At 41.5% G+C, this 25,239-nt stretch overlaps 3 protein-coding genes and 1 long non-coding RNA gene across 7 annotated transcripts in view; all 4 read left to right on the plus strand.

Moving 5' to 3' along the window:
• The window catches only part of LOC135347281 (uncharacterized), an 81,504-nt gene extending 79,741 nt beyond the window's left edge, over nucleotides 1–1,763 (plus strand). The window contains exons 3-7 of one of the 2 annotated variants that reach the window (XM_064545216.1): nucleotides 73–345; nucleotides 397–585; nucleotides 648–779; nucleotides 1,039–1,242; nucleotides 1,300–1,763. In XM_064545216.1, coding sequence (XP_064401286.1) covers nucleotides 73–345; nucleotides 397–585; nucleotides 648–745 — 560 coding nt within the window. In that variant the 3' untranslated portion in view covers nucleotides 746–779; nucleotides 1,039–1,242; nucleotides 1,300–1,763. Of the gene's footprint in view, nucleotides 1–72; nucleotides 346–396; nucleotides 586–647; nucleotides 865–1,038; nucleotides 1,243–1,299 lie in introns of both variants that reach the window. The other variant, XM_064545208.1, reaches the window with a different exon arrangement.
• A 447-nt stretch (nucleotides 1,764–2,210) lies between these two features.
• LOC135347728 (uncharacterized) overlaps nucleotides 2,211–25,239 on the plus strand; it is a 53,334-nt gene continuing 30,305 nt past the window's right edge. Inside the window, exon 1 of the long non-coding RNA XR_010398529.1 lies at nucleotides 2,211–2,918. This is a non-coding gene — a long non-coding RNA (uncharacterized LOC135347728). The remainder of the gene's footprint in view (nucleotides 2,919–25,239) is intronic.
• On the plus strand, nucleotides 18,065–20,261 carry LOC135342833 (uncharacterized). The gene is made up of 7 exons (XM_064539679.1): nucleotides 18,065–18,122; nucleotides 18,184–18,516; nucleotides 18,569–18,832; nucleotides 18,890–19,069; nucleotides 19,119–19,325; nucleotides 19,503–19,712; nucleotides 19,850–20,261. Exons 1-7 carry the CDS (start codon nucleotides 18,065–18,067, stop codon nucleotides 20,116–20,118), a joined length of 1,521 nt encoding a protein of 506 aa, XP_064395749.1. The 3' UTR covers nucleotides 20,119–20,261.
• Nucleotides 22,628–24,982, plus strand: LOC135347699 (uncharacterized). Of its 3 annotated transcripts, none has more exons than XM_064545723.1 (6): nucleotides 22,628–22,726; nucleotides 22,782–23,088; nucleotides 23,179–23,454; nucleotides 23,503–23,957; nucleotides 24,318–24,583; nucleotides 24,632–24,982. In XM_064545723.1, exons 4-6 carry the CDS (start codon nucleotides 23,941–23,943, stop codon nucleotides 24,898–24,900), a joined length of 552 nt encoding a protein of 183 aa, XP_064401793.1. In that variant the 5' UTR covers nucleotides 22,628–22,726; nucleotides 22,782–23,088; nucleotides 23,179–23,454; nucleotides 23,503–23,940; the 3' UTR covers nucleotides 24,901–24,982. The 3 variants fall into 3 exon arrangements, with proteins under 3 accessions (XP_064401793.1, XP_064401810.1, XP_064401801.1); XM_064545740.1 differs by having other exon boundaries at nucleotides 24,392–24,583; XM_064545731.1 differs by lacking the exon at nucleotides 22,628–22,726 and having other exon boundaries at nucleotides 22,757–23,088.

The following is a 25,239-nucleotide window of genomic DNA, read 5'->3' on the forward strand; positions in this document are numbered from 1 at the left end:
ATTATTGGTTGCTGGTGAGGAGCTATCTTTACTAATCTAGCACATGCAGTCTCTTATTGATGTCACACACAGGTAATCCAACCTCTCCACTAAACCCAAGAATATCCTCCACTCTAAATCAATCCAGTTCCTCTAATATCAATCTGGACTGGGAGGCTCCCTCCTCTACTGGTGGTGTGTCTATCAGGTATGTCCTCATCATCTCCCCAACATCTCTCTCTGGGTCACCAGTAACCGTGGAGACCACCACAGTACAGATAACCATCTCCTACAACACACCCTACAATGTGACCATCAGAGCTGTCAACTGTGTTGGAATGAGTGAAACTAGAATTGTGAATCTGGGTAAGTTAATAAGAATTTATACATTGTTTACATTCCTTCTCTGTAATACAGTGGTGTGTCCCACACCGTCTACTTCTGCTGGTGTGACCATCACCAACACACCTCCTGTCACTATTGGTGGATCCATGCTCACTTTCACTTGTAGTGAAGACAATGAAGTGAGAACCTCAACCTGTGGCAGTAGCGGGTGGTCTCCTGACCCTGGGACCTTTGACTGTGGCATCCCACAGCCAGTTACAGGTATCATACATGCATGCATGGGCAATTAACTCTCTAAAAGGAATGTTTATCTCATGCATTAGATCCCCAAGTCAGCTGTGGTTCTCTTGCTGCACCGTCTAGAGGTAGTGTGGACGTCAGTGGTGGGAAAACCACCCTTCTCACTGGGTTCACTGGTTAGCTATCGTTGTGACGAGGGACTATTCCCCCCTGATGTGAGGACCAGCACATGCACTGATGTGGGGGGTAGGGGAGAGTGGGTGGACAATCCTGGGAGCTTGAGGTGTAGGGAGAGGCCAGGTAAAACGTAGCTGTTTAGAGGCAATTTTTTGATTTCCTTTGAAAAATTTCATCTATAGACGTGCAATTGTATTAGTTTACGTACACCGCCTTTGTTCCACATTTCTAAGTATTCAATGGCAGGCTGTTGAGTGCTCGTAGTACAAACATATCATTTTCTGATCGTCCATATAGTCAACTGCTCTCTTCCTGCTGAGCCCTGCAACGGTGCTGTAGTGGACTATGAGAGGTTGAACGACACAGTGTTGGAGGGAACAGTGCTGACTTACCAGTGTGACAATGGACTCTCACTGACTGGACCCAACACCATCACTTGCACTAATACTAGAGTCTGGAGCACTGAGCCTGAAACAATCATGTGTGTGCCTAGGACTGAAGGTCAGTAATTGTTTGCTATTCCAAAAATACATGCAGTCATACTATCCCCTCTCACAGTTTCTACTGTCGCTATCAGTGTGGTCATCACTTTCATTGTCACTCTAGTCATTGGATTCCTCACTGGACTCCTAGTGATGCATGTTTTCTCTCGTAAGAAGGCAGTATACTTCCCGGCAACTGAAGGACAAGCTAACGTAGGACCCACTGCACTAGTTGGTCCTGTTTATGAGGAGGTACCAGTATCACCCAAAGAGGAGATTGAACTGAACACAAACCAGGCGTATGGACCGTTAGGACTGTAAAACTCATTCACTATAATATTCAATAGCATTATTCAACAAGTTAATTGTGATCATTCTGCCATTTCATAGGCCTATATAATTATAGACTCGCTATAGTTCGTATATATAACCTGGAGATTGTCTCAATTGCATTCCCTATAATTATAATACATCAGAGGAGGTTATTTTTTGCTGTAAAACTTGCCATTGTTATAACGTGGTGATCAAACTCGACAGTTATTATAATTATGGTTCAGTGTGTGGTAGTATGTGCATTACACCCTAACTTTCAGCTATTGTTTTCCTTGCAACTTTCATTATTCAGCATCAGATATAAATGTATATGTATATGTAATATGAGAACAATGTAGCACTGCATCTGTTCACACATATTTAAACTGATGTACACATGTATGCTAATTTGCTTTGTACAATAATAAGAGAATATTAATTATACAACTGTCCACAAATGTACCTGGAACTGCCCTTGAGCTTGACACAGTGTGCACTGTTCTGTCCAACTTGCCCAGATTCCTGCAGCAAATATAAATCACAGTACATAAAGAAAAACTCAGTGCTAATGCCTCTCACCATGTTTTGCTTCACTCAAGGTATTAGAGGGTTATATAATTATATATGTTATTATTGTTGTTTGCAATTGCTGTTGTTGGCTGTTGTGGAGGTGTTGTTGTTGGCGGTCTGTTTGTGGGGGTACTGATTGTTGTAGTGCTCATAGTTTTTTCACCAAGAACTTGAAAAGTGGAGCTTATAGAAGGATGTTTATACGATTGTACAAAATCAATTGTTTTTAAGACAAGTGAGACAATGGAGATTTTGTAATGACTAACTTGCTCTAGAGGCCACATTGCGTTGCAGTTAAATCAGGCTTATAGAGAAATCAAATATATGCAGAGTATAGCTTGCTACTTGATCTTGCTTGTGAACCGTTTGTTTACTTATCAATAATGGTCATGATTGCATTCATCTTTATTGTTAACAGAACAGTATCCTTTATGATCACAACAGCAGGCTAAACAAACACTAACAGGTTACTCAGCCCACAGCTATTTACTGAAGTCAGCAATTTAGCAAATGTTTCATTAAGGATCTTTACTTTTGGAAAACTTCTTCAGGACAACTCTACAGATATAGCAGATATAGGGCTCTGGATATAGGGTATGGTAAACACAAGGTTAATATTAGATCTCTTTTTTCGTACCCACACTGACACAATAAATTACCCACTGTCTCATGACTGGAGAAGTATGATCTAATCTAGGAGGTAAAGATGTCACATTTTGCTTTTGCACTTTTTATATTTGCCCTGTTAAATAATGGTGAACTTGTTGATCAAGCATCTTCTGTTAGCAGTGATGATTGGCTCTCAGATAGGAGGTATGAATGCAAAACAAGATATATTGTGTTTCATGTGTGATTGAAGCTGTTCTACTACAGAGGCCTTCATTAGCGTCCAACACGAGTGTGGCGTGTCCTGCATGGAGATGCAGTTCTGCTCACATGCTCTAAGCCTGCCCTGCATTGATATGGCAAGTGGATCCTCCAGCGATGTCTGGGTTGATGTCAGTTCAAAGTACATTCTTTATTGGTTCTCAAGTTGGTCGAAGGAGGGACACATTAGAATCAGGAGTGATCATGAGGCTGTTCTTGTAAGCAATGATGGTGGAACTCTGACGTCCACCCTAATCAACCTCAGTGAAGTGTCTGTACTGGAAGGAACCAATAATTTTATTACCTGTACTACTACCAATATATTTATATAGATCTAGTTGTGTATAATTATGGTTGACTTCTTTAATTATACTCAACATTCTGATGTGGTTTTTCTGACTTCCTCAATAGAGGGTGTGTTAATTCAATCATAGGTGATCAATAAACTTAATTGTTGTTGTTGTACCAGCTAGTTATGTATATAGCTCCTGTAATGCAAGTACAGGCAGTTATTATCAGCATCCAGCTGTTTATTCTTGCTGCAGGTAAGTTATACTATAGATCATCATCTATGTGTTCACTGGAACACACAATTTGTTTCAGCCACACTGATATCCACTTCCCCTGTGGCCTGTCCTGGTGACACTGTCACTTTAACCTGCACTATGCCTGGTAGTCTCATACGATGGGACGTCACTCCACCACAACAAGCTACGTTCAGCATAACTTTAAGAACCAACGACAACATTAACACTGATGAAACACGAGGTACTCCAGCATTCCGTGGTGTTCTCACTGACTCCAGTGGACCCCTCACTGCCACTCTCACTTCACTGTCTGAGGCCTCCATTGTAGAAGGTACTATGGTGGAGTGTGTCGGAGTGAGCTCACGAGAGGGTCCTCTCACCATCACTGTGGCTGGTGAGTTCTTTGTTCGGAACATAACATTGTGCATGGAACAAGTATAATTAATGCACCCACAGATCCATCCTCCCCTCCACTCAACCCAATAGTGTCCTCCATTCTAAACCAACCCAGCTCCTCTAATATCACTCTGGACTGGGACCCTCCCTCCTATACTGGTGGTGTGTCTATCAGGTATGTCCTCATCATCTCCCCAACATCTCTCTCCGGGTCACCAGTCACCGTGGAGACCACCTCCACACAGATCACTGTTTCCTACAACACATCCTATGCAGTGACCATCAGAGCTGTCAACTGTGCTGGAATGATCTGAGTCAAGAAAGTCAAATTGTGTATCTCAATTTTAGTAAGCTATAGCTATTTCATGGTTTTATACGTACAGATACACGCATTGAATACATAATTATATGTACAGTATTCTCTAAAAGGAATGTTGATCTCATGCATTAGATCCCCCAGTCATCTGTAGTTCTCCTGTTTCACCGTCTAGAGGTAGTGTGGACATCATGGTGGGACACCACCCTTCTCACTGGGTTCACAGGTCACCTATCGCTGTGACGAGGGTCTGTTCCCCCCTGATGTGAGGACCAGCACATGCACTGGTGTGGAGGGTAGGGGAGAGTGGGTGGAGAATCCTGGGAGCTTGGTGTGCAGGGAGACACCAGGTATAATTATAGTCTACATTAATTTTTCTGCTGTGTATATAGCTATATTACAGTCAACGTACTACACTGTACCTGCCGTATACCATCCAATACTACTACTATAGTACCAAGTGTGTCACAACGGTGCTATAGCTATATACAGTATAATTTTAGTATAATTGTCTTGTATACGTTGCATTTCACGTACCACAGTCAACTGCTCTCTACCCTCGGAGCCATCCAACGGAACTATAGTGAACTATGAGAGGTTGAATGAGACGGTGTTGGAGGGAACAGTGCTGACTGACTTACCAGTGTGACAATGGACTCTCACTGATAGGACTCTACACCATCACTTGCACTAATGTTGGAGTCTGGAGCACTAAGCCTGAGGCAATCACGTGTGTGTCACCAACTGAAGGTGAGGGTAATTAACCGATTAACCCGAGGCACATAGGCAACCATGGGAGTTGCGGTAATCCCTAGGTTTGTTTGTCTGTGTTTTAAGTCTGCTCACCTGGTTGCCATAGCGCCTTCGTTCACAGTACGGATAGCCTCAACGCAACAAGTTATAATTATTGGCATGCATGTTGTGATCTTGATTGAAAGCAAGCAAGAAGGTGTACGATATGTAGCTAAACGTGGCTTTAATTTGAGGCACGCCATTACACAAGTCGTACATGATTGTGTATATGCAGCCATGTACGTGGAGCCTTATTTATCACGGGAAGACTTCTTTACTGGCTCTAGATCTACTGTGAGCCTATACTCCGGTCCCACTGCATGTCAGGTGTCCTATATATACATGTACTAGCTTGTAACACTCTAGGCTTCGATTTTTGCTATAGCTGTGATCCTAACGGTCCGGGACTCCCATTGTATTTTCAGGGTTTATTTCAGTGTGCTAGTCTTAGCGGGTGATATTTCACCTGCTTAAAATGTTCTGTCACCCATTTGGAGCATATATGTAAATTGTGTACCTATAAATCACCCCTCAATTGCAATTAAATTTCATACTTAGTAACTTGTAACAACAATGTGCATTATCCCTAACAATGTGTTTGCTTAGTCACAATCAGTAACCACAATGATGTCACATCATGTAGCTGGTACATTGTATATCCGAGTAATCATTGTGAATTTCTCCTTTGGCGGCCAGCTACTCAGGAGTCAGGAGTCAGGGGGCTAATGCCCCCGGCCCATGTTTTGTCCCTGAAATTTGACTAGGGAAGTTGGCACCTATGCAAATGGCTCATCTGCCAAATATTTATTCTAGTTAAACGTTAATTATTTTATACGAGTGAGGATCAATAATTATCAAAACCTAAATTAGATCTAGTACTGGTAATTATCCTTGCTAGAACGCAATAGTTAGATCGTATGAGGTCAATTTTTCTGCTGATTTGGTTCAAAATATTCTAGTAACAGTACAACACAGTGTATACTCTGGGTGTGGTATACAACTGCCTCAGGCTTCTATCTCAATATTAATTTTATTGCCAATCCTCCACAGCTGCCACCCTATCAACTGGTGTAACTCTTGCCATCAGTGTTACTACTACTTTCGTTGCGTCTACTATCCTTGGATTTCTCGCTGGACTCCTAGTGATGTACTCGTTCACGCGTAAGAAGGCAGTGTACTACACCAGAAAAACAGCATTGTCTGTTGTAGAACCCACTAAACCAGTTGGTCCTGTTTATGAGGAGGTGTCACCCAAAGAGGAGATTGAACTGAACACTAACCAGGCGTACGGACCATTAGGACTGTGAAACTTCATGCTACTGCACTAACTATCATCATGCATACAATTTAAGTTTTCTAGCCAGTGTTATAAGTGTTTCACCTGCTATATAGTTTGCTAACCATTTACTTCAATCATAATTATAATAACATAATAATATTTGTTAATAAAAAAAAATAATATATATGCACAACAGATCGCTAAACATTATTTTAACAATAGTATAATCTTTGTTAATAAAAAAATGTATACATGCATGCATGCACAACATTGAGAGAAGCTACAGTTACTGTTCTGTCAAACTGTCCAGATACCTGCAGTTAATAATAAAGGAAGTGCATTACATCTGCCATAATTATGAAGTTAGGAATTCGAAGTATAATTATATGTAAGCAAAAAATTTATTGCGCATATGTAAATTATTATAGTTTGTTTATAAGAGACATTCCATGTCAAGTCACCACAAACAAAATAATGTGCACCCCTTCAGATGTCAATGAAACCTGGCATATACACATACACACCTATCCATTATATTAGTCGAATGAATCAGCCGCACCTCTCAGAGAGGAATTACGTCTGAGTACTCTCTACGTAATATCATGGCAATGGAATGTATTAGTACAAGCTGACAAAACCATAAAACCATGATTATTATAACAGTGCCACATCCGCTATCTCTGTTTACACAACATTTGCTTGCTACTCAACCGCACGTATTTATTTATAACTGGTAATTTTCGTTGGTGCAAATTTTTGTACAACCTACCCATTTGTATTCGTACAGCTGTCCCTTGTCTAACTGAGGGTATGCTGTCCTCAAGATTGGCAAAGAACAGTAGGAACAGTTCATCCAGCCACAATCTGAGGAGAGTGGGGGAACACCAACAGCCAGCCAGCCAGTCAGTACTCTATAATGAAGTACAGTACAATTGATTGGAGCACAAAATCAAACAATTTTATACCCTCAAATGAAAGTTCCTGTTACGCTTGCGTTGCACGTTTTATGAAGTCATAAAACCACAAACTGAACGGTAGCGTATTATTCATAAATGCACCGTAATTACGTATAATTATTGTTCTTTGGAGAAATCGCTGAGGTACAATATTATTCTGTACGTAGCTAGCTAGTAACTTTACTAGTGTGTGTCCAGGGGCACATGGGCACATGAAAAGCAATGGGGAGACTCAGCAGAATTAACGCAAGGCTGGAAGAAGATGAGAAAGTTGGCAGTAACGAATCAACTCAATGTCCTATTCAAACTATATAACCTCCAAACAAAAGGAAAATCTCTGTATCATATCCGTAAATACCATAATAATTGTAAGCAGTACAAAAGGTTTGTAAGTCAACCAATAAACACATTCTGTAGTAGGGTGGGTAGATTAGGTAAAGGCTTAAGAATAATAAGCAACAATCACTCTGCATGATCCAAACAGCCGGTAAAGACCCACTATACTAAAAACGAGTGAGACAACATTAATTTTAGTGAGACAAAAATTAAGGGTTGAGCATGTGTGTGTGGGGGGAGGGGGGGAGTAGTATTAAATCAGTCAATAAATGCATTAAAATGAAACGAAGGAAGATTTACTTACGTAGATGTTGTTAAAATGAATAGCTTGTATATTGTCCCACTTACTCATTACCACTAGATCTACCACATGCCATATCTAATGTACTTTCATTGAAGTCACTCAGTCACTACTCTATAATGAAGTAAGAGAGCTCAAATACAATACATACAGACAATTAAGGGAATGAGTATCGTAGTGTTTCTTATATCGGGAATTAGAAGTTACCGTCTAAAAGAGGTGAATGAGACATATAAACCGATTTAAACATTGGACATTGGTAGACTAACACTCACCGTCTCTTAACGGCAGGCTATCTTCATGGAAACACTACAACAGTACTCTCACCGTTCGTCCCACGTATACAGTCTCTGACAATCCTTGTTCACCTTATATATGTGTGTCATGTTGTGTGTGTGTGGGGGGGGTTGCTGAGCTGTAATGAAAATAGGGTTTAGAGGATGTGCAAGCCACTTGATCTAGAGCACTGCATGCATGGCTCTGGGAGAGTAGATACATGTATTACGTAATTATTGTGAAGATTGTGAGCAAGTATATTTCGAGGGTATAAGCTTTTGCGGAATGACCGGTTTTTGCGGATTTAATGTCCGTGGAATAGCAGCCTTTTGCAGCATGCATGCATGCGATATTAAATTCGTGGGCATATATAAATGTTTGCTTAATCAGCGAGAGAACAATTATACCCTTGATTAGTCTTATGTTCTATAATCTGTCTATATGCGAAAACAGGAAGTGTATTAATATTAATGACTGTAAACAATTGCAAAGGAGGTTGTCTAGTCAGCATCACATTAACCTTCTAACTGTCAATAGAGATGACACTAATAGAGATAATAAAGCTCATTAGAGTTCTCCTGATTTGCTTTCTGGCTAGCTTCAGCACTGGTAAGACTGACTTTCAATTATAGATTTCCTTACATTGCTGCATGTTTCATAAAGCACAATATTCAGTGAGTGTGGAGAGACCTTGTCCAATGGAGACAGTCACTTTCACCTGCACTGCTATAATGGAGATTCCATGAGATGGGTGCCATCAGATGCAACTCCTATCACTATCATCTCTTCTCCCTCTGGTCTCAATGTACCCAATGTTGTATCAGGTTACACCGTAACACTGATTGCATTCAATGACACTACATTAACATCTACTCTGTCAAGAACAGCAGAGAATGGGATCACTGTGTTCTGTGTGGACCCACTGCCTATTTTAACCAATATAGGATCTTCAACGATCCGATTGGTTGGTGAGTTGCAGTTAGCTATAGTGTATCGTCCATTGTCTGACTAAGTTACATAGATCCACCAGGACCACCTTCAACCATCAGACATTCCATTCTGAGCAGCTCATCCAATGAAGCTAGTGTATCTGTACAGTGGGACCCTCCTACTGAAACTGGTGGTAGAGATGACCTCACCTACACAGTGACCATCTCACTTCTGGCTCAGCTCTCTACTACTGTCCTCACATCCACCTCTGTCACTGTGACTGCTCAATACAATGTGGACTACACTGTCAGTGTTGTGGCTACCAACTGTGCTGGGAACAGTACAACAGCTGAGTACAACTTTAGGATCGGTGAGTCGCCATCGTCTTTAAACAGCACACTTCACTGACCTCCTCTAGTGCAGGCAACTGTCCTGTGTTGATCAACCCCATGAATGGAGCTTTTGGACCAGTCTCCAGCAGATTATCAGGATCAACAGTAACCATCCAGTGTGACGCTGGGTATATGTCTGCTGTTACGATGGTGACATGTGAGGGTACACTGATGTGGAGTCCAGACCCTGAGGCTATTGAGTGTACATCACTATTTATAACCACACCTACTCCTACAACTCGTGAGTTTAAGCTCTTGACTATATATTTACCCCGTGTGTGCATGCGCAGCGCGCAGCAGAGGATAGAGTGATTGGTGTGTGTGTGTCGGTTTGTGTATGTGTGTACACACAACAATGAGCTGTTTGAGCGAACTAGACACTTTCATTTTTTAACTGCTCTACTTATATGCAGTTTAACTTGTAGGCAATCTTCGAAGATGACAAACTAATCAATCTAATCGTTGCTTTATAGATTTACGATCATATTAATTCCCCTAATGATAAGTTGTTACGGTAAAAATTATTGTATCCGTTTTGCTGCTGTGCGATGAAGCTCAACGCACGGGGTGAATGCTCTACTGAGCATCTTGTTAAATACTTCAAACAGTATGTTATTTACACAGCTGCTCCTCCAATGAACTGCAAGGCTCCACTATCACCACCACGGAATGGCACCATCAGTGATCATTCAGTACCAGCTTTTTCCGATACACAAGTGAAATTCCAGTGTGATGTTGGACTGTTCCCTGAGGGCATAATGACTGCCACCTGTCTAGCTACAGGAGAGTGGGACAAAAACCCAGTGGAGACAGTCTGCAGAGGCAAGTGTATTCATTACTTAAAGTAATCATGCTTTTATATACCTTGAACCACTTATACAGCTGTTTCTTACAATTGCGCCAGCCTAGATGGGAGTCGATTTGATGCAGCTGTCTCCATCAGCGTGGTTGTCACGGCAGTTCTATTCACCGTCATTGGATTGTTGATGGGACTCTTGATAATGTATTTGTTCATTCATAAAAAGAATGTGTACTCCCCGTCAGCTAAAGAGCGAGCTAACGTAAGACCCAGATTGAACTGAATACTAACCAGGCGTATGGACCAGTAGGACTGTGAAACTTCTGGTACTTTCATCAATAGATGCATGTACATGTAACAATTACCATAATTTATATAGCTAGCACGTACTGCAACTGTTCATTATCAACAACTTAGAACAATGTAAACAGAGTTGTTGGCATAAGTCATGCAGCTACGTATATATCAACGACTCACATTGGATCGTGTTGTTCTATTCTCCCTCTGAAGATCATTCTCCCCAGCGGCTGATGGAGGAAGGTGAGACAGTCCACTCCAGCAGACTGTATACCAGGCATTGTCACTGCTCTGTGAGGGTAGAGCGGGAGTACTCGTAATAAGTGGAGTATGCAGATCTCATTATCTTGAAATAGCTTTAAATGTAGAAAACAAGGACAGAGAAACATTGAACACTCAAAGAAGTTAGATACATGTAGTCATGCACAGTATAATTACACAAAATTAATGAAAATGCTCTACTTCGAACGTTTCTTACAGTGTCAGGAAACTTAGGTGATCTAGCTGGCTAAGAAATTTCAACCCAACCTATCGATAGTACAACATACATCACAACAGTAACTTTATATACTTAGAGAGCATGCGTGCACGAATCACTATAATTATATAAGTTCTGTGTATTGATGTCGGACCTCCTCTGGGGTCATACTGAATGACATAAAGAGTATCCTTTTATCAACCATCTCACCAGTTTGAGCAGTGTCTCCAGGAGGTTTATGTGTTGAGGGTAGTATCTATGTCTGTGTTGTAGTGTCTCAGCACAGAGGGGGAGGAGGGAGGACACTCGGTCACCACACCCACTCACACCACTCAGCTCTCCAAATAGGAGAATGAAACTGGAGGGGGGGGTACAAGATTAGATTTAGTGAAAACTGCTATTACGTGTATAAATATTACACTCTGCAGTGCCTCTATTTACATAACAACACACAACACATTCATAAGCTCACTTGAGGATTCTCTTGTGTACACTGGCCCACATTTATCTACCACATAATCTACAAAAACACGTACCCTTAATTATCACAAACACCTTCAACTTGTACATGTAGGTCTATTGTATAAAACTGTATATAGACATCAACATTTCAGGTACGTGGGGGGGGGGCCCCGGGCTCTATAGGCTATATACACAGTTATAGTGAGTTAGTATGTTGTCCACTCTACCCAAGTCAGTCGATGCATGTACACTATATAGATCTAGCTGCTGCAAAAGATAATTTAGTTTACAGGCAAATTTAAGGTCTTCAATAGCATCTGGTTTTCGCTCCATTCTTTTAATTGTAGATCTATATGTTTTCTTTCACTTTGTTCTATAATCAGGCTCAGCATGCAGTCAGCAATCAACCACAAAATGCATTTAAGATTACCAATCATTCTTGTGTGGTATATATATAAACTGGAATGGATCCATCAACTGTTTTGTTTTCAAGGGATGTATTTAATTTTCAGTCTCAGTCTATTGATTTCTACAGTCTCTAGTAAGTTCAGAATCTACTGAGTAATGTATGCTATATAGATCTATGCAGATATGGTGTGTTTAGCTATTGAACAAAGAGGGAAATTAGGCAAGCTTTTTATCACACATGCCGTTATGGTCTATTTTTGCAGCCATTCAGTTGACATCCAGCAGTGGTGATGGTGCGGCATGTCCAAATGACCCTGTTGTCTTTACCTACTCTGTGAGTGGAACTGTTCTACAATGGATAGCTGATCCTCCACCTGGCTATGTCGTATCTGGGCAGGTGAGACAACTTTTATTCTCTATTTCTGGTACTCTACTGCCTGCTAGAGTTGAAGGGTTCATGTTTGTAACGAATACAAGTAATGGTACTCTTACCTCCACTCTCACCACCATCACTGAGGCGTCCTTGCTGAATGGCAGTGTTGTCACCTGTTCCAGCCGTGGAACAATGGAGTCATGATCAATCACAGTCAATCACAGTGGCCAGTCAGTGAGCCAAACATAACACTGTAATATTATTGCATCTCAAACAGAGCCTCCATCGTCTCCATCAACTCCAATATTGGCTTCACAACATAATGTAGTCAGTTCCACTATTATCACTCTGGAGTGGGACCCTCCCTCCTCTACGTACTAGTGGTGTGTCTGTCAGCTATCATCTCCCCAACACCTCCCTCCGGGTCACCAGCCACTGTGGAGACCACCTCAGCACAGATCATTACTTTTTACAATATTCCCTACACTGTGGCCATCAGAGCTGTAAACTGTGCTGGATTCAGTAGTGATATTATGATGACGATGATTCCTTCTATTGGTATAATTAGTTGCTACACTAGCTAACCTTGTGTTATTTATTTTCTGTATGCTGCAGTTACCTGCCCCTCCAATTCAACACCTGCAAACAGAGTGACTATCAATGGTGCTCCTCCACTGCCTGCACTAGTGGGATCAACACTAAGCTTCACTTGCGATGGACATGCAGACGGTACCATCAACCTGTGAGAGTGATGGACGATGGTCACCTGACCTCACCATATATAACTGTCCCTCAGGTTAAGTAGATCACTTTCATGACTGTTACTATTTGCCCCCTTCCTTAGAGGTCACCTGTGGGCCTCCTGTCGCACCTTCCAGGAGGCAGTGTGGACGTTAAGGGCCAGACATCACCCTTTTTGATGGACTCAGTGATAAACTTTTGTTGTGACATAGGACTTTTCCCAGCTGGTGATAATTATGTCCAGTACATGTGACAGTGTAGGAGGAGTGGGAATTTGGAGACCAGACACTAATATCATTTGCAGAGACATACCTAGTGAGCATGCCGTTAACTATATATAGTGTGTATCATAATTATAGTTATGTTGCATTTCACGACAGTCAACTGCTCTCTACCCAAGGAACCATCCAACGGTATTATTATAATAGACTATGAGCTGTTGAACGAGACAGTGTTGGAGGGAACAGTGCTGACTTATACCAGTGTGACAATGGACTCTCACTGACTGGACCCAACAACATCCCTTGCACTAACGCTGGAGTTTGGAGCACTGAGCCTGAGGCAATCATGTGTGTGTCACCAACTGAAGGTGAAGGCCATCATGTGTGTACTTGAATGTGAGATATGGTTCGTAATCCCATAATACATCGATTTCACAGGTCCTACTGCCACCTCCGTATCCATTGGTGTAGTTGCTACTATCAGTGTAATTATTACTTTCTTTGTTGCTGCCATTCTTGGATTCCTCACTGGACTCCTAGTGATGCACCTTTGCTCTCGTAAGAAGGCAGTATACTCTCTAGCAGCTAAAGGACAAGCTAACGTAGGACCCACACCACCAGCTGGTCCGGTTTATGAGGAGGTGTCACCTAAAGAGGAGATGGAACTGAACACTAACCAGGCGTATGGACCAGTAAGACTGTGAACCGTGCATTTTGTTTTCTACCCAACGTATACATTGTCGATCATAATACATGTATAATTATATAGCTAAAAATGTAGCTTTAAGGCATAGTTTGAGTTAATAGCATAAATACTTCAGAATCTGCTTATTAAAACCATCACATGTTTTGTATATCAACAAAATAAGCAACAATTTTAAGAGAAGTCAAACTTCTCCTAAAGGAAATGCATCACATGCAGCACATACATAAATAGTGGTACTGAAAAACAGGATATTAAATTATCGTAACAAATAATTTTTGCTCAGCACGAGTGCAACATGCCATATATTGCACTGGAGCAACATAATGCCCTCGGGGCCTGCGGCTAACTAACTTGTAGTTGTTCGCCTAACCGTTACAAAAGCGAAAACTCGGCCTGGGATCGAGGTTAACTAACTTGTTGCCCAATGACGTCAAACTCTTCTGATTGGTCAAGTTTCTCCCTAATAAAAGACAGTGAATTTTAGTGAATTCATGAATTCCATAGTAAATTCTTAGGTTTTCTTCCTATAAGCAGTATATAGGCCCTGATAAATATGCTTTTTTCACCCATTATATTCTATTCTTGAAAAATGTACCTATTATTCACATTAAAAATCTCCTTCATTTACACACAGTGCAAATGCATATTATTATAATCTGCATTATGCCATATACATGTAACATAATTATAGAGGAAAGGGATTGGAAACGCATGCGTGTGTATAGGACCAGAAATCGGAAAAAGCGGAAGTGAAGGGTATATGAGTGGGCGTAGCAGGGCAATGGATTCCAAGGTTAACCCTTGACTTTGCGCAGATGTAATGAGATGCTCTTAATTGCCCGATCACTCCACTTTTCTGACTTTCTAAGAGCCATGATCCAGTTCCTGTTCTCGAATCATGGCTCTCAGAAAGTCAGAAAAGTGGCTCGGCGTGTTTCAGTAGAGCCAAATAACCTCAGGACAATAAATTGGGGAGTATACAAAGTAGGAGTTAGGTGACTGGCTGAATTAACACACCTTAGATAATGTTAAATTCATACTAAATCTAGCTCAGTGTACAGCAAGACCGTCCCTGGCGGGAGATAGGGTTTCAAGCCAATGTCAGGATTTGTCTTTGCTGCAACAATAGTTGCAGCCCAATCAGATTGCAGCATTTCTACTGTGGTCTGTGTCACGTCAAGGTAAAATTGATTAACACCCACTTCAGAATAATAATACTCATAGAATAAAAATTAATGATTATTCATAGCTGCTTATCAGCATGTTACATAATTCAGCAAGACAAATCTGGGTGCAAAGCACCTGGTTCTGGCGCAAAGCAGTTATTGAAGCAGGTGTGGCTATAAACTATTTCTTGCACATGCGCAATGCACTGTGCAACTGATTAATAGTCTACCACCGAGGTTGGTTGAGAGCAGGAGGTTGATTGAGAGCAGCAACTATGTCGCAGAAACTTATGGAGTGCAAAATCCTTTTTTTAAGGAACATTGTTCATGAGAAGGCGCTTATTCCTCGAGCCACGGATATTTACTAAACATCAGTGTTATAAAAGCAGTGAAAAACAGTGATATTTACTAAAAAGCAATGATATTATTTTAGTAAAAAGCAGTGATATTTAAATAGCAGTGATATTCACTAAAAAGCAGTGATATTTAGTGATATTTACTAGTAAAAAGCAGTGATGCTTAGTAAAAAGCAGTGATGTTCAGTGATATTTAGTAAAAAGCAGTGATGTTTAGTAAAAAAAGCAGTAGTTATGGTCGTCAAATATACAAGTAAACTTCAAGTTAATCTCTGGTCAGGTCGAAGGACTAAACAGTAAACATCACTGCTTTTTACTAAACATCACTACTTTTTAGTAAATATCACTGCTTTTTGGTAAACATCACTGCTTTTTACTAAGTATCACTGCTTTAGTAAGTATCACTGCTAAATATCACTGTTTTTTAGTAAAATTAATATTACTGCTTTTTACTAATTAATATTACTGCTTTTTAGTAAATATCACTGTTTTTCATTGCTTTTTATAACACTGATGTTTAGTAAATATCCGTGGCTCGAGGAATAGCGCCTTTTTGTGGACAATGTTCCTTAAAAAAGGATTTTGATACAAACAACACTCCATAGAAACTGGACCACTATTTCTCAAGGCCAAGATCTAGTGCCAACTTGCCAAGCTCTAGTACTGCCAACCTGAGTACTGATGAAGAGCCAGCAAAGTAACTGATCAGCTACATTATCATAATAATTATATTAAATTGTGCATGTAGTTAGCACTGTAAATATGAGCAATGTTTCATGCATATTAATTGTTATTACAAGTACAACAAAATTGTAACATCATAAAAATACAAGTAACAAGTACAACAAAATTAACAATATTCCCAGAAATGAGTCATTAAATTTGCGGCGCTCCGGAAACCACACCTCCTACTAGAGCTTGGCAAGTTGGCACTAGATCTTTCTTCTTCAGTCGCTCTTAGTGTGGATTTTGCAGAGGAAGGGGGGGCTCCAGCCCCCTCCAGCCCCCAAAGCCCTGCCCCTCCCTACGCCCCTGCTACTTACCTAACTCTTAAAACTAGGCTGAATGTGAATGAAGCTGTGGCGATAGACATGGTCATCCAAGAAGCTTGCCTTTTCAGTGGCGGATCCAGAGGGGGTTCTTTCAATTGAACCCCCCTTTGAGAAAGAAGTGAGTGGGAGGCTCAAGCAACTATTTAGCAAGTTGTTCCTTTCTTATTAGCTTTCACATGCACTTCTCACTTACCTTTAGTCCTTGTTAGTCCTGCGAAGCTTTGCAGTTTCAGTGACTATGAAGACTGCTTATGAAAAGTGATGACCTTTTTTTTAGGAACAAATTCGGTGTGTTAATGCGCATGCTCACTGTTTCAAAGAAGTGACGACCTTTTTTTAGGTCAAATGTAACAGTCCTTAACCAACTCAGAGCCTAGTCTCATGGATCAGCCCCCTCCTGAGAAGGGGTCTGAGCACTCTTGTCTTGAGGTCATTTCACAGTGGAATGTGCCAGACCAATGGAATGTAATCAATTCCTGACCTTACGCCCCGCGTATTTGTTAATTGTACAAAGCGTCAAGTACAGGCATTCTCTCTCTCTCTCTCTCTGAAGAAGGTGCTTCATGTATGTCTTTTGCCTGTGGTGCTAACTCTGTGCCCAAGGACCCCTGCTTGGCTTGCTTATGCTTCGTAGCAGCGTCTATGTATGAAGGGTTTACCATGCGTAATGCATGCGTTAATGATTATCCAAATGCGTTGAGCAACGTACAGTTCTTTATTGCCTCCTATAATATCACCTGACTAGAATAAGTCAATCTGATTGAGCCGCTGGAATTCCAGCGTGTGCAACAAAACTACATCAAGAGTGCTCAGACCCCTTCTCAGGAGGGGGCTGATCCCATGAGACTACTCAGAGCCCTGGAATCCCCTTTTCTAGACCCGCCACTGCTTTAACTCATTGCAACTCATTTTATTCTTACATGGTTTATACTTATATTTTTATGCGTTTTATTTTACCTGTGTGTAGCCTCGAGACCAGGCCGATTTTAATCGGCCTGGATTCGAGGCTAACCTGTGTGTAGTAATTATCTGTGTTTGTCTAACCCTTATAAAAGCGAAAACTCGGCCTGGGATCGCTGCACTGTCCTACCTCTTCTGGTTTCATCCGGTTCTATTGCGTTCTCACTACAGTAGAACCTCGATTATCCGGACACCTTGGTTCCAGAAGCAGGCCGGATAAGTGAATATGCCGGATAATCGAATAGATAAACCACGCCTTGATCCACCCACTTTATTGATGAACAGCAGTGCCGCATGTTGTCTGCGCATGCGCAAAAGAAAAGCAGGCATGTCTCCATGGTAACAGCTGCAACACGCATGCGCATTTGAGGGACACGCCCATTTTCTGAATTATGTAATCTGATTAAAAAGAAAACTGCCAAGCCGGATAATCGAGGTTCCGGATAATCGAGGGCCGGATAATCGAGGTTCTACTGTACTATGTTTCATTTAAGCATAATTAATTTTGAGATTGACATTCTGCAAGCTGAATGAGAGCATATATAGTAGTTCCTCCACTATCTATGACTATGATGAGTGCAATGCAACTATTTGCAGCAAATATCCTGCAATTGTTTGTTTTTGCTGCAGGTAAGAACTAGCTACACATAGACGTCTGTATTCACTAGCCTAAATTTTACATGTTTTACAGCCACACTGACAACAGCTCCCTCCACTGTGGCCTGTCCTGATGAGACTGTCACCTTCACCTGTACTCTGCCTGGTAACCTCATACGATGGATGGTGTTTGCTGCAATGGCTGCTCCACAAGGCCGGATAGAGTTGTTCAGAATCAATTTGACTCCCAGCAACGATAATGAGATACAAGGTGATCCAGCATTTCGTGGTGATCTCACTAACTCCAGTGGAGGAATGCTCACTGCCACTCTCACCTCACTGTCCAAGGCCTCCACAGTAGAAGGTACTGTGGTGGAGTGTGTGGGAGAGAGCTCACGAGAGGGTCCTCTTACCATCACTGTGGCTGGTGAGTTCTTTTCATAAGCACAATTTCTTGATCAACTTGATACACCCTACAGATCCACCCTCCTCTCCACTGAACCCAACTGTATCTTCCACTCAAAACCAACCCAATATCACTCTGGAGTGGGACCCTCCCTTTTCTACTGGTGGTGTGTCTGTCAGCTATATCCTCACCATCTCCCCAACACCTCTCTACGGGTCATCAGTTACCATCGGGACCACCTCTGCACAGATCACCATCTCTTACAACACTCTTTACAATGTAACCATCAGAGCTGTCAACTGTGCTGGAATGAATGAAAGTCAAATCGTGGATCTGAGTAAGCCATTTCTTGGTTATACAACAATCATGTGCTCCTTAATTCTCTGTAATGCAGTTGTGTGCCCCACACCATCTACTGCTGCTGGTGTGACTATCACCAACACACCTCCTGTCACTATTGGTGGATCCATGCTCACCTTTACTTGCAGTGGAGACAATGAAGTGAGGACCTCAACCTGTGGCAGTAGTGGGTGGTCTCCTGACCCTTGGACCTTCGACTGTGGCAGTCCTACAGGTATACTTATAAATAATTATTAAATGTCTGCATTTTCCATGAGCCTCAGTTACCTGTGGTTCTCCTGCTGCACCATCCAGAGGCAGTGTGGACATCAGTAGTGGAACACCACCCTTCTTACTAGGTTTACAGGTCATCTACCGCTGTGACGAGGGACTGTTCCCACCTGATGTGAAGACCAGCACATGCACTGATGTGGAGGGTAGGGGAGAGTGGGTGGAGAATCCTGGGAGCTTGGTGTGCAGGGAGAGACCAGGTGAAATGTAGCTGTTTAGAGGCAATGTTTTTGATTTCCTTCGAAAAAGTTCATTCTATAGACGTACAATTATATTAGCTTACGACACCGCCTTTGTTCCACATTAATTTCAATGCGCAGGTTATTGGGTGCTCGTATAATACAAACATATCACTTTCTGACCGTCCATAATTATAGCCAACTGCTCTTTTCCTCTTGAGCTGTGCAATGGTGCTATAGTGGACTATGAGAGGTTGAATGAGACGGTGTTGGAGGGAACCATGCTGACCTACCAGTGTGACAATGGATTCTCACTTACTGGGCCCAACACCATCACTTGCACTAATGCTGGAGTCTGGAGCACTGAGCCTGAGGCAATCAAGTGTGTACTTATGACTGATTCAGAAGGTGATCAGCTTTGTTTTGTGTAAACTGACACAAGTCATAGATACAAGGCTAAAAGCTCGCATGAGATTCCGTATCTATATAAATTCATGTATCCCATAGTACATGCATATACGTATATATACTATCTCATCTCACAGTTTCTACTGTCGCTCCCTTGTTCTCCACTTTTGCAACTGTCGCTATCAGTGTGGTCATCACTTTCATTGTCACTCTAGTCATTGGATTCCTCACTGGATTGCTGGTGATGCATCTTTTCTCTCGTAAGAAAGCAGTGTACTTCCCAGCAACAAAAGGACAAACTAGTGTAAGAAACACTGCACCAACTGGTCCTGTTTATGAGGAGGTGTCACCTAAAGAGGAGATGGAACTGAACACTAACCAGGCGTATGGACCAGTAGGACTGTGAACCGTGCATTTTGTTTTCCACCCAACATTAGCTAGCTATATAATTATTTTATAGTCAGCATGCTCGTTTAAGTTAGATTAGTACAAGTTTACGTTGTACAGTTTGAGTTACGTATTAATAGCACAAATTAATACATCTGTTCATTAAAGGCATCACATGTTTTGTATCAACAAAATAAGCAAAAATTAATTAAACTTGTCCTAAAGGAAATGCATCACAGTACATACATAAATATTGGTACTGAAACGCATAATTATTATGAATCGAAGTTAGGATAATAAGTGACTGTATACAGTAAAACCTGAACGGTTTCAATAGTGTCATCTATACATGTAGATCTATATGCTTTATGAGTCAATTTCTGCGGACAAGTTAGTATGGAACATTGCTATACTTCACTAATTCAGCTTTGAAAAGACGTGTGAGACTGTCTATAATAGCAAATTGAGGTTGACGGTTGGAGGTATTGCACATTAAAGATCGAGCATAACAAATGCAAAAAGATACAGCTATTACATAGTAAAGGGGTGAAGTGTGCACAACACAATGGGAGAATTTGTAATTAGTAACTATAATTGCACTAAGTAAAAATGTCACTACATCTGTCCCTGTACACTTATTGGGGTGAGCAAAGTGAGTCCCTTGTATATACCTAGTGTTCAACGTTGCAATTTTACGTATGTTTGTTTGTCATGGACCACCGGCACACGATATTATTTGTTTTTTGGGACTCGATATCCAAATTCTATGTGATTTCATTGCAGCATGCGTACCTCAGTCTCTGATACGCTAACAAAACAAGGTAGAACCACAAATTATGTTATAGTACAGACGTGGATATAAAACGGCCTAACGGGAAATTTCAGAAGCTATCTCATCATTACACGATACCTGTAACTGTTCTAAGTGCATATTCAGAGGCTGCATGTGAATTACATATATTGCAGTACTATATATAAAGCTTGACTGTCTCCCCTTATATTCAAATGTAGTGGTACTGATAGTTGTAGAGCTCATAGTTTCACCAAGAAAAAAAGTGGAGTTTATGTTTTACGATACCTTTCATTTGTCATTATGACAAGCGAGACAATGGAGATTGTGTAATGACTATCTTGTCCTAGAGGCCACATTGACTGAGTTGCAGTCGAATTAATTTATGAGAATCAAATACCGGATATGCAGAGTAGCTATAGAGCTACTTGATTGCACTGAACTGTTTGTTTGCATTCATCTCTATTGTCAACAGTTTGCTTTCAAAAGAATGTATCCTTTATGATCACAGCAGCTGGCTAAACAAACACCAACAGGTTACAATTCTCCTTATATAGCCTCGATCCCAGGCCGATCCATCTCCAATAGGTGACCTAGCGTTCAATTGCATGGAGACGGATCGGCCTGGGGTCGAGGCTACTCCTAGCCTCAATTCAAGGCTGATTAAAATACGTATTTTAATCTGCCTGGAATCAAGGCTAGACAACTCCAGAAGTGTACTGGAGGGAACAAACTTGTACTGATATCAAATGGTATTACTTGTAATACAGCAGACAATCTTTGTTGCTGGTGAGTAGCTATTTATCAGTCAAACTTACTGACTCTTGACAAAAGTTGTTGCACATGCATACCTCTCCATTAAACCCAAGAATATCCTCCACTCAAAACTAGCTCAGCTTCTCTATTATCACTCTGGAGTAGGACCCTCCCTCCTCTACTCCATGGTGGTGTGTCTGTGAGCTATATCCTCACCATGTTCCCAACACCTCTCTCTGGGTCACCAACTTCACCGTGGAGACCACCTCGGCACAGTTCAATATTTCCTACAACACTCGCTATAACGTGACTACCAGAGCAGTTAACTGTGATAAGAATAGCCGTGATTAGTCTCGCAAGCAGCAGTCAGAAGGGGAGGGATGTCTGGTCAAAGTGGCCGCTTATCCGTGAGCCAGTTTTGGAATGTTGTCGCACCGATCAGATTGCCAGTTTAAATAGTCTGGGTGGGGTTTGTGTAACCTGTAGAAGGGAAGTGTGTGCTATAAAGATAAGCACTCACATCCGTATAGCGTCTTATTTTCGTATGGTGGAAATTTTTGCAGATTTCGTATCAGGTTGATTCTACCGAAATAGATTCAACGTCACTATCCTGAGCTATACGAAAAATAAATGGGTCATTTGTATGAACATTTGCACTAGCAAAGATTACCCGCTCGACGGTACTGTACTTCTTCTAAATAGCTAAGGCGCTACACGTTTTGAGGCTATAGTGTATGAAATAGCCAATGAATTTATATGGGACAAATCTCCTGGTGGCGCCTTATTAGAAGGGGGAATCTTTTAGAAGAAGTACATGTGACATTGTAACAGATTGGAGTTATGCTCTCGCCCGATTTCTTGTTTCTGGTTTCCTCTGGCCAATCCCAGCACATAAATGTTTTTGTGGGTCTTTAATACAACATCTGATGTGGTTTTCTGACTTCCTCAATAGAAAGAGGTGTGTTTCTTCATAGGTAACCAGGTTAAAGAATATCTATATGATTGTACTAGCCAGCTCCTGCAATGCAAGTACAGGTAGTTAGTATTATTATCAGCATCCAGCTGTTTTCTCTTGCTGCAGGTAAGTTATAGATCTGTAAAAGTGTGTGTTCACTGGAACACACACTTTTTTGCAGCCACTCTGACATCCACCCCCACTGTGTCCTGTCCTGATGACACTGTCATCTTTACCTGTACTCTGCCTGGTATCTTCATACGATGGGATGTCACTCCACCACAAGGGGCTCAATTTAGCATATCTTTAAGTGCCAGCAACACTGATAGTACACGAGGTAATTCAGCATTCCGTGGTGTTCTCACTGACTCCATGCAGTGGAGGAATAGTCACTGCCACTCTCACTGAGACCTCCACTGTAGAAGGTACTATGGTGGAGTGTGTGGGAGAGAGCTCACGAGAGGGTCCTCTCACCATCACTGTGGCTGGTGAGTTGACTGTTTTTTGTTTTGTACAGTGTGAAACAAGTGGTTACTACACCCAGATCCAAGAAGTGATTAATTATAATACACCCACAGATTCACCCTCCTCTCCACTCAACACAAGAGTATCCGCCACTCAAAATCAACCCAGTTCTTCTAATATCACTCTGGACTGGGACTCCCCCTCCTCTACAGGTGGTGTGTCTGTCAGCTATGTCCTCATCATCTCTCCAACATCTTTCTCCGGGTCACCAGTAACTGTGGAGACCACCTCGGCACAGATAACTATCTTCTACAACACTCCCTACAATATGACCATCAGAGCTGTGAACTGTGTTGGAATGAGCCAAGAAGCTTCAATTGAGGATCTGAGTAAGCCATTTCATGGTCATGCAACAATCATGTATACTTTTAATACAGTTGTGTGCCCCACACCGTCTACTGCTACCGGTGTTACTATCACCAACACACCTCCAGTCACTATTGGTGGATCCATGCTCACCTTTGCTTGCAATGAAGACAATGAAGTGATAACCTCAACCTGTGGCAGTAGTGGATGGTCTCCTGACCCTGGGACCTTTGACTGCGGCAGTCCAGTTACAGGTATATCATACATGAGGAATTAACTCTCCAAAGGGAATGTTGATCTCGTGCAGTAGATCCCCCAGTGAGTTGTGGTTCTCCTGCTATACCATCCAGAGGTAGTGTGGACATCAGTGGAAGGCTACCACCCTTCTCACTGGGTTCACAGGTCATCTATCGCTGTGACGATGGACTGTTCCCCCCTGATGTGAGGACCAGCACATGCACTGATGTGGGGGGTAGCGGAGAGTGGGTGGAGAATCCTGGGAGCTTGTTATGCAGGGAGAGGCCAGGTGAAATATAGTTGGGCCAAGCCAACTTCTACATGTAGGCAGGCTGATAACAAAAAAAGCTCAATAAAAAATTAAGGGAGAGCGGGAGTTTTTAGACTTAGGGAAATTGTTAGGCTTCCCAAACCACACTGATAAGTGTGATAACAAATAAGCCTCTAGAGTGGGTGGCGTTGGGTTTTTTTAGAGTTTCACAAAAGCATCCTTGAAGCATGCAGCTAAATAAATTGGCTTGGCCTTGGTTTAGAGGCATAATTATTTATTTCTAAAAGTTATTTCTGCAATGTAAAATTGTATTATGAAAATTGTATTATGTATGTACACCGCCTTTGTTCCACACTTGTTACATGTATTCAATGGCAGGTTATTGGATGCTCGTGTTGAGCTGATTGAGATACAAACATGTACTCATAGTCATTTTCTGACCGTCCCTATAGTCAACTGCACTCTTCCTACTGAGCCTTGCAATGGTGCTATAGTTGAGTATGAGAGGTTGAACGAGACAGTGTTGGAAGGAACAGTGCTGACTTACCAGTGTGACAATGGACTCTCACTGACTGGACCCAACACCATTACTTGCACTAATACTGGAGTCTGGAGCACTGAGCCTGAGGCAATCATGTGTGTAGGTCAGTAATTGTTTGCTACCCCAAAATTAATACAGTCATATCTCACAGTTTCTACTGTCGCTCCTTTGTTCTCCACTTCTGCAACTGTCGCTATCAGTGTGGTCATCACTTTCATTGTCACTCTAGTCATTGGATTCCTCACTGGACTGCTAGTGATGTATCTTTTCTTTTGTAAGAAAGCAGTGTACTTCCCAGCAACTGAAGGACAAACTAACGCAGCGTCCACTGCACCAGCTGGTCCTGTTTATGAGGAGGTGTCACCCAAAGAAGAGATTGAACTCAACACAAACCAAGCGTATGGACCATTAGGACTGTGAAACTTGTTCACTCTTTATGAATAGCATTCAACAAGTTACATTGCAATAATTATCATTCTGTTGGTATTTTGTTTGTTATAGACTCATGCAGTGTTTTTGATAGCGTATAATTATAACCAAAAGCCCATATTAAATAAGAATTCTAGATTGATCTCTTATTTATATGGGCTCCTGGTATAACTTATAGACAATTATAATTATATATGTAAAACCTATGTATTAGTTAATGTACAGTTATAATTATAGAGGGGTTTATGACAGTAAACCTTCCGACCACGACGGCGTAGCCCAAGTTATAGATCTATGTGGTTTTTCTCTCAATCAGAAAATTGAGTACAC

Source organism: Halichondria panicea, chromosome 1 (genome assembly GCF_963675165.1).
Source record: "Halichondria panicea chromosome 1, odHalPani1.1, whole genome shotgun sequence".
Taxonomy (NCBI): Eukaryota; Metazoa; Porifera; class Demospongiae; order Suberitida; family Halichondriidae; genus Halichondria; species Halichondria panicea.

Excerpts from the sequence above, each read along its gene's own strand:
- LOC135342833 (XM_064539679.1), top strand. The coding sequence starts at position 18,065 with ATGAGTGCAATGCAACTATTTGCAGCAAATATCCTGCAATTGTTTGTT. Across the intron at positions 18,517-18,568 it reads TCTTACCATCACTGTGGCTG|ATCCACCCTCCTCTCCACTG; the intron begins GTGAGTTCTTTT and ends TACACCCTACAG. Across the intron at positions 19,070-19,118 it reads CGACTGTGGCAGTCCTACAG|TTACCTGTGGTTCTCCTGCT; the intron begins GTATACTTATAA and ends CATGAGCCTCAG.
- LOC135347699 (XM_064545723.1), top strand. Across the intron at positions 24,584-24,631 it reads TGAGGCAATCATGTGTGTAG|TTTCTACTGTCGCTCCTTTG; the intron begins GTCAGTAATTGT and ends CATATCTCACAG.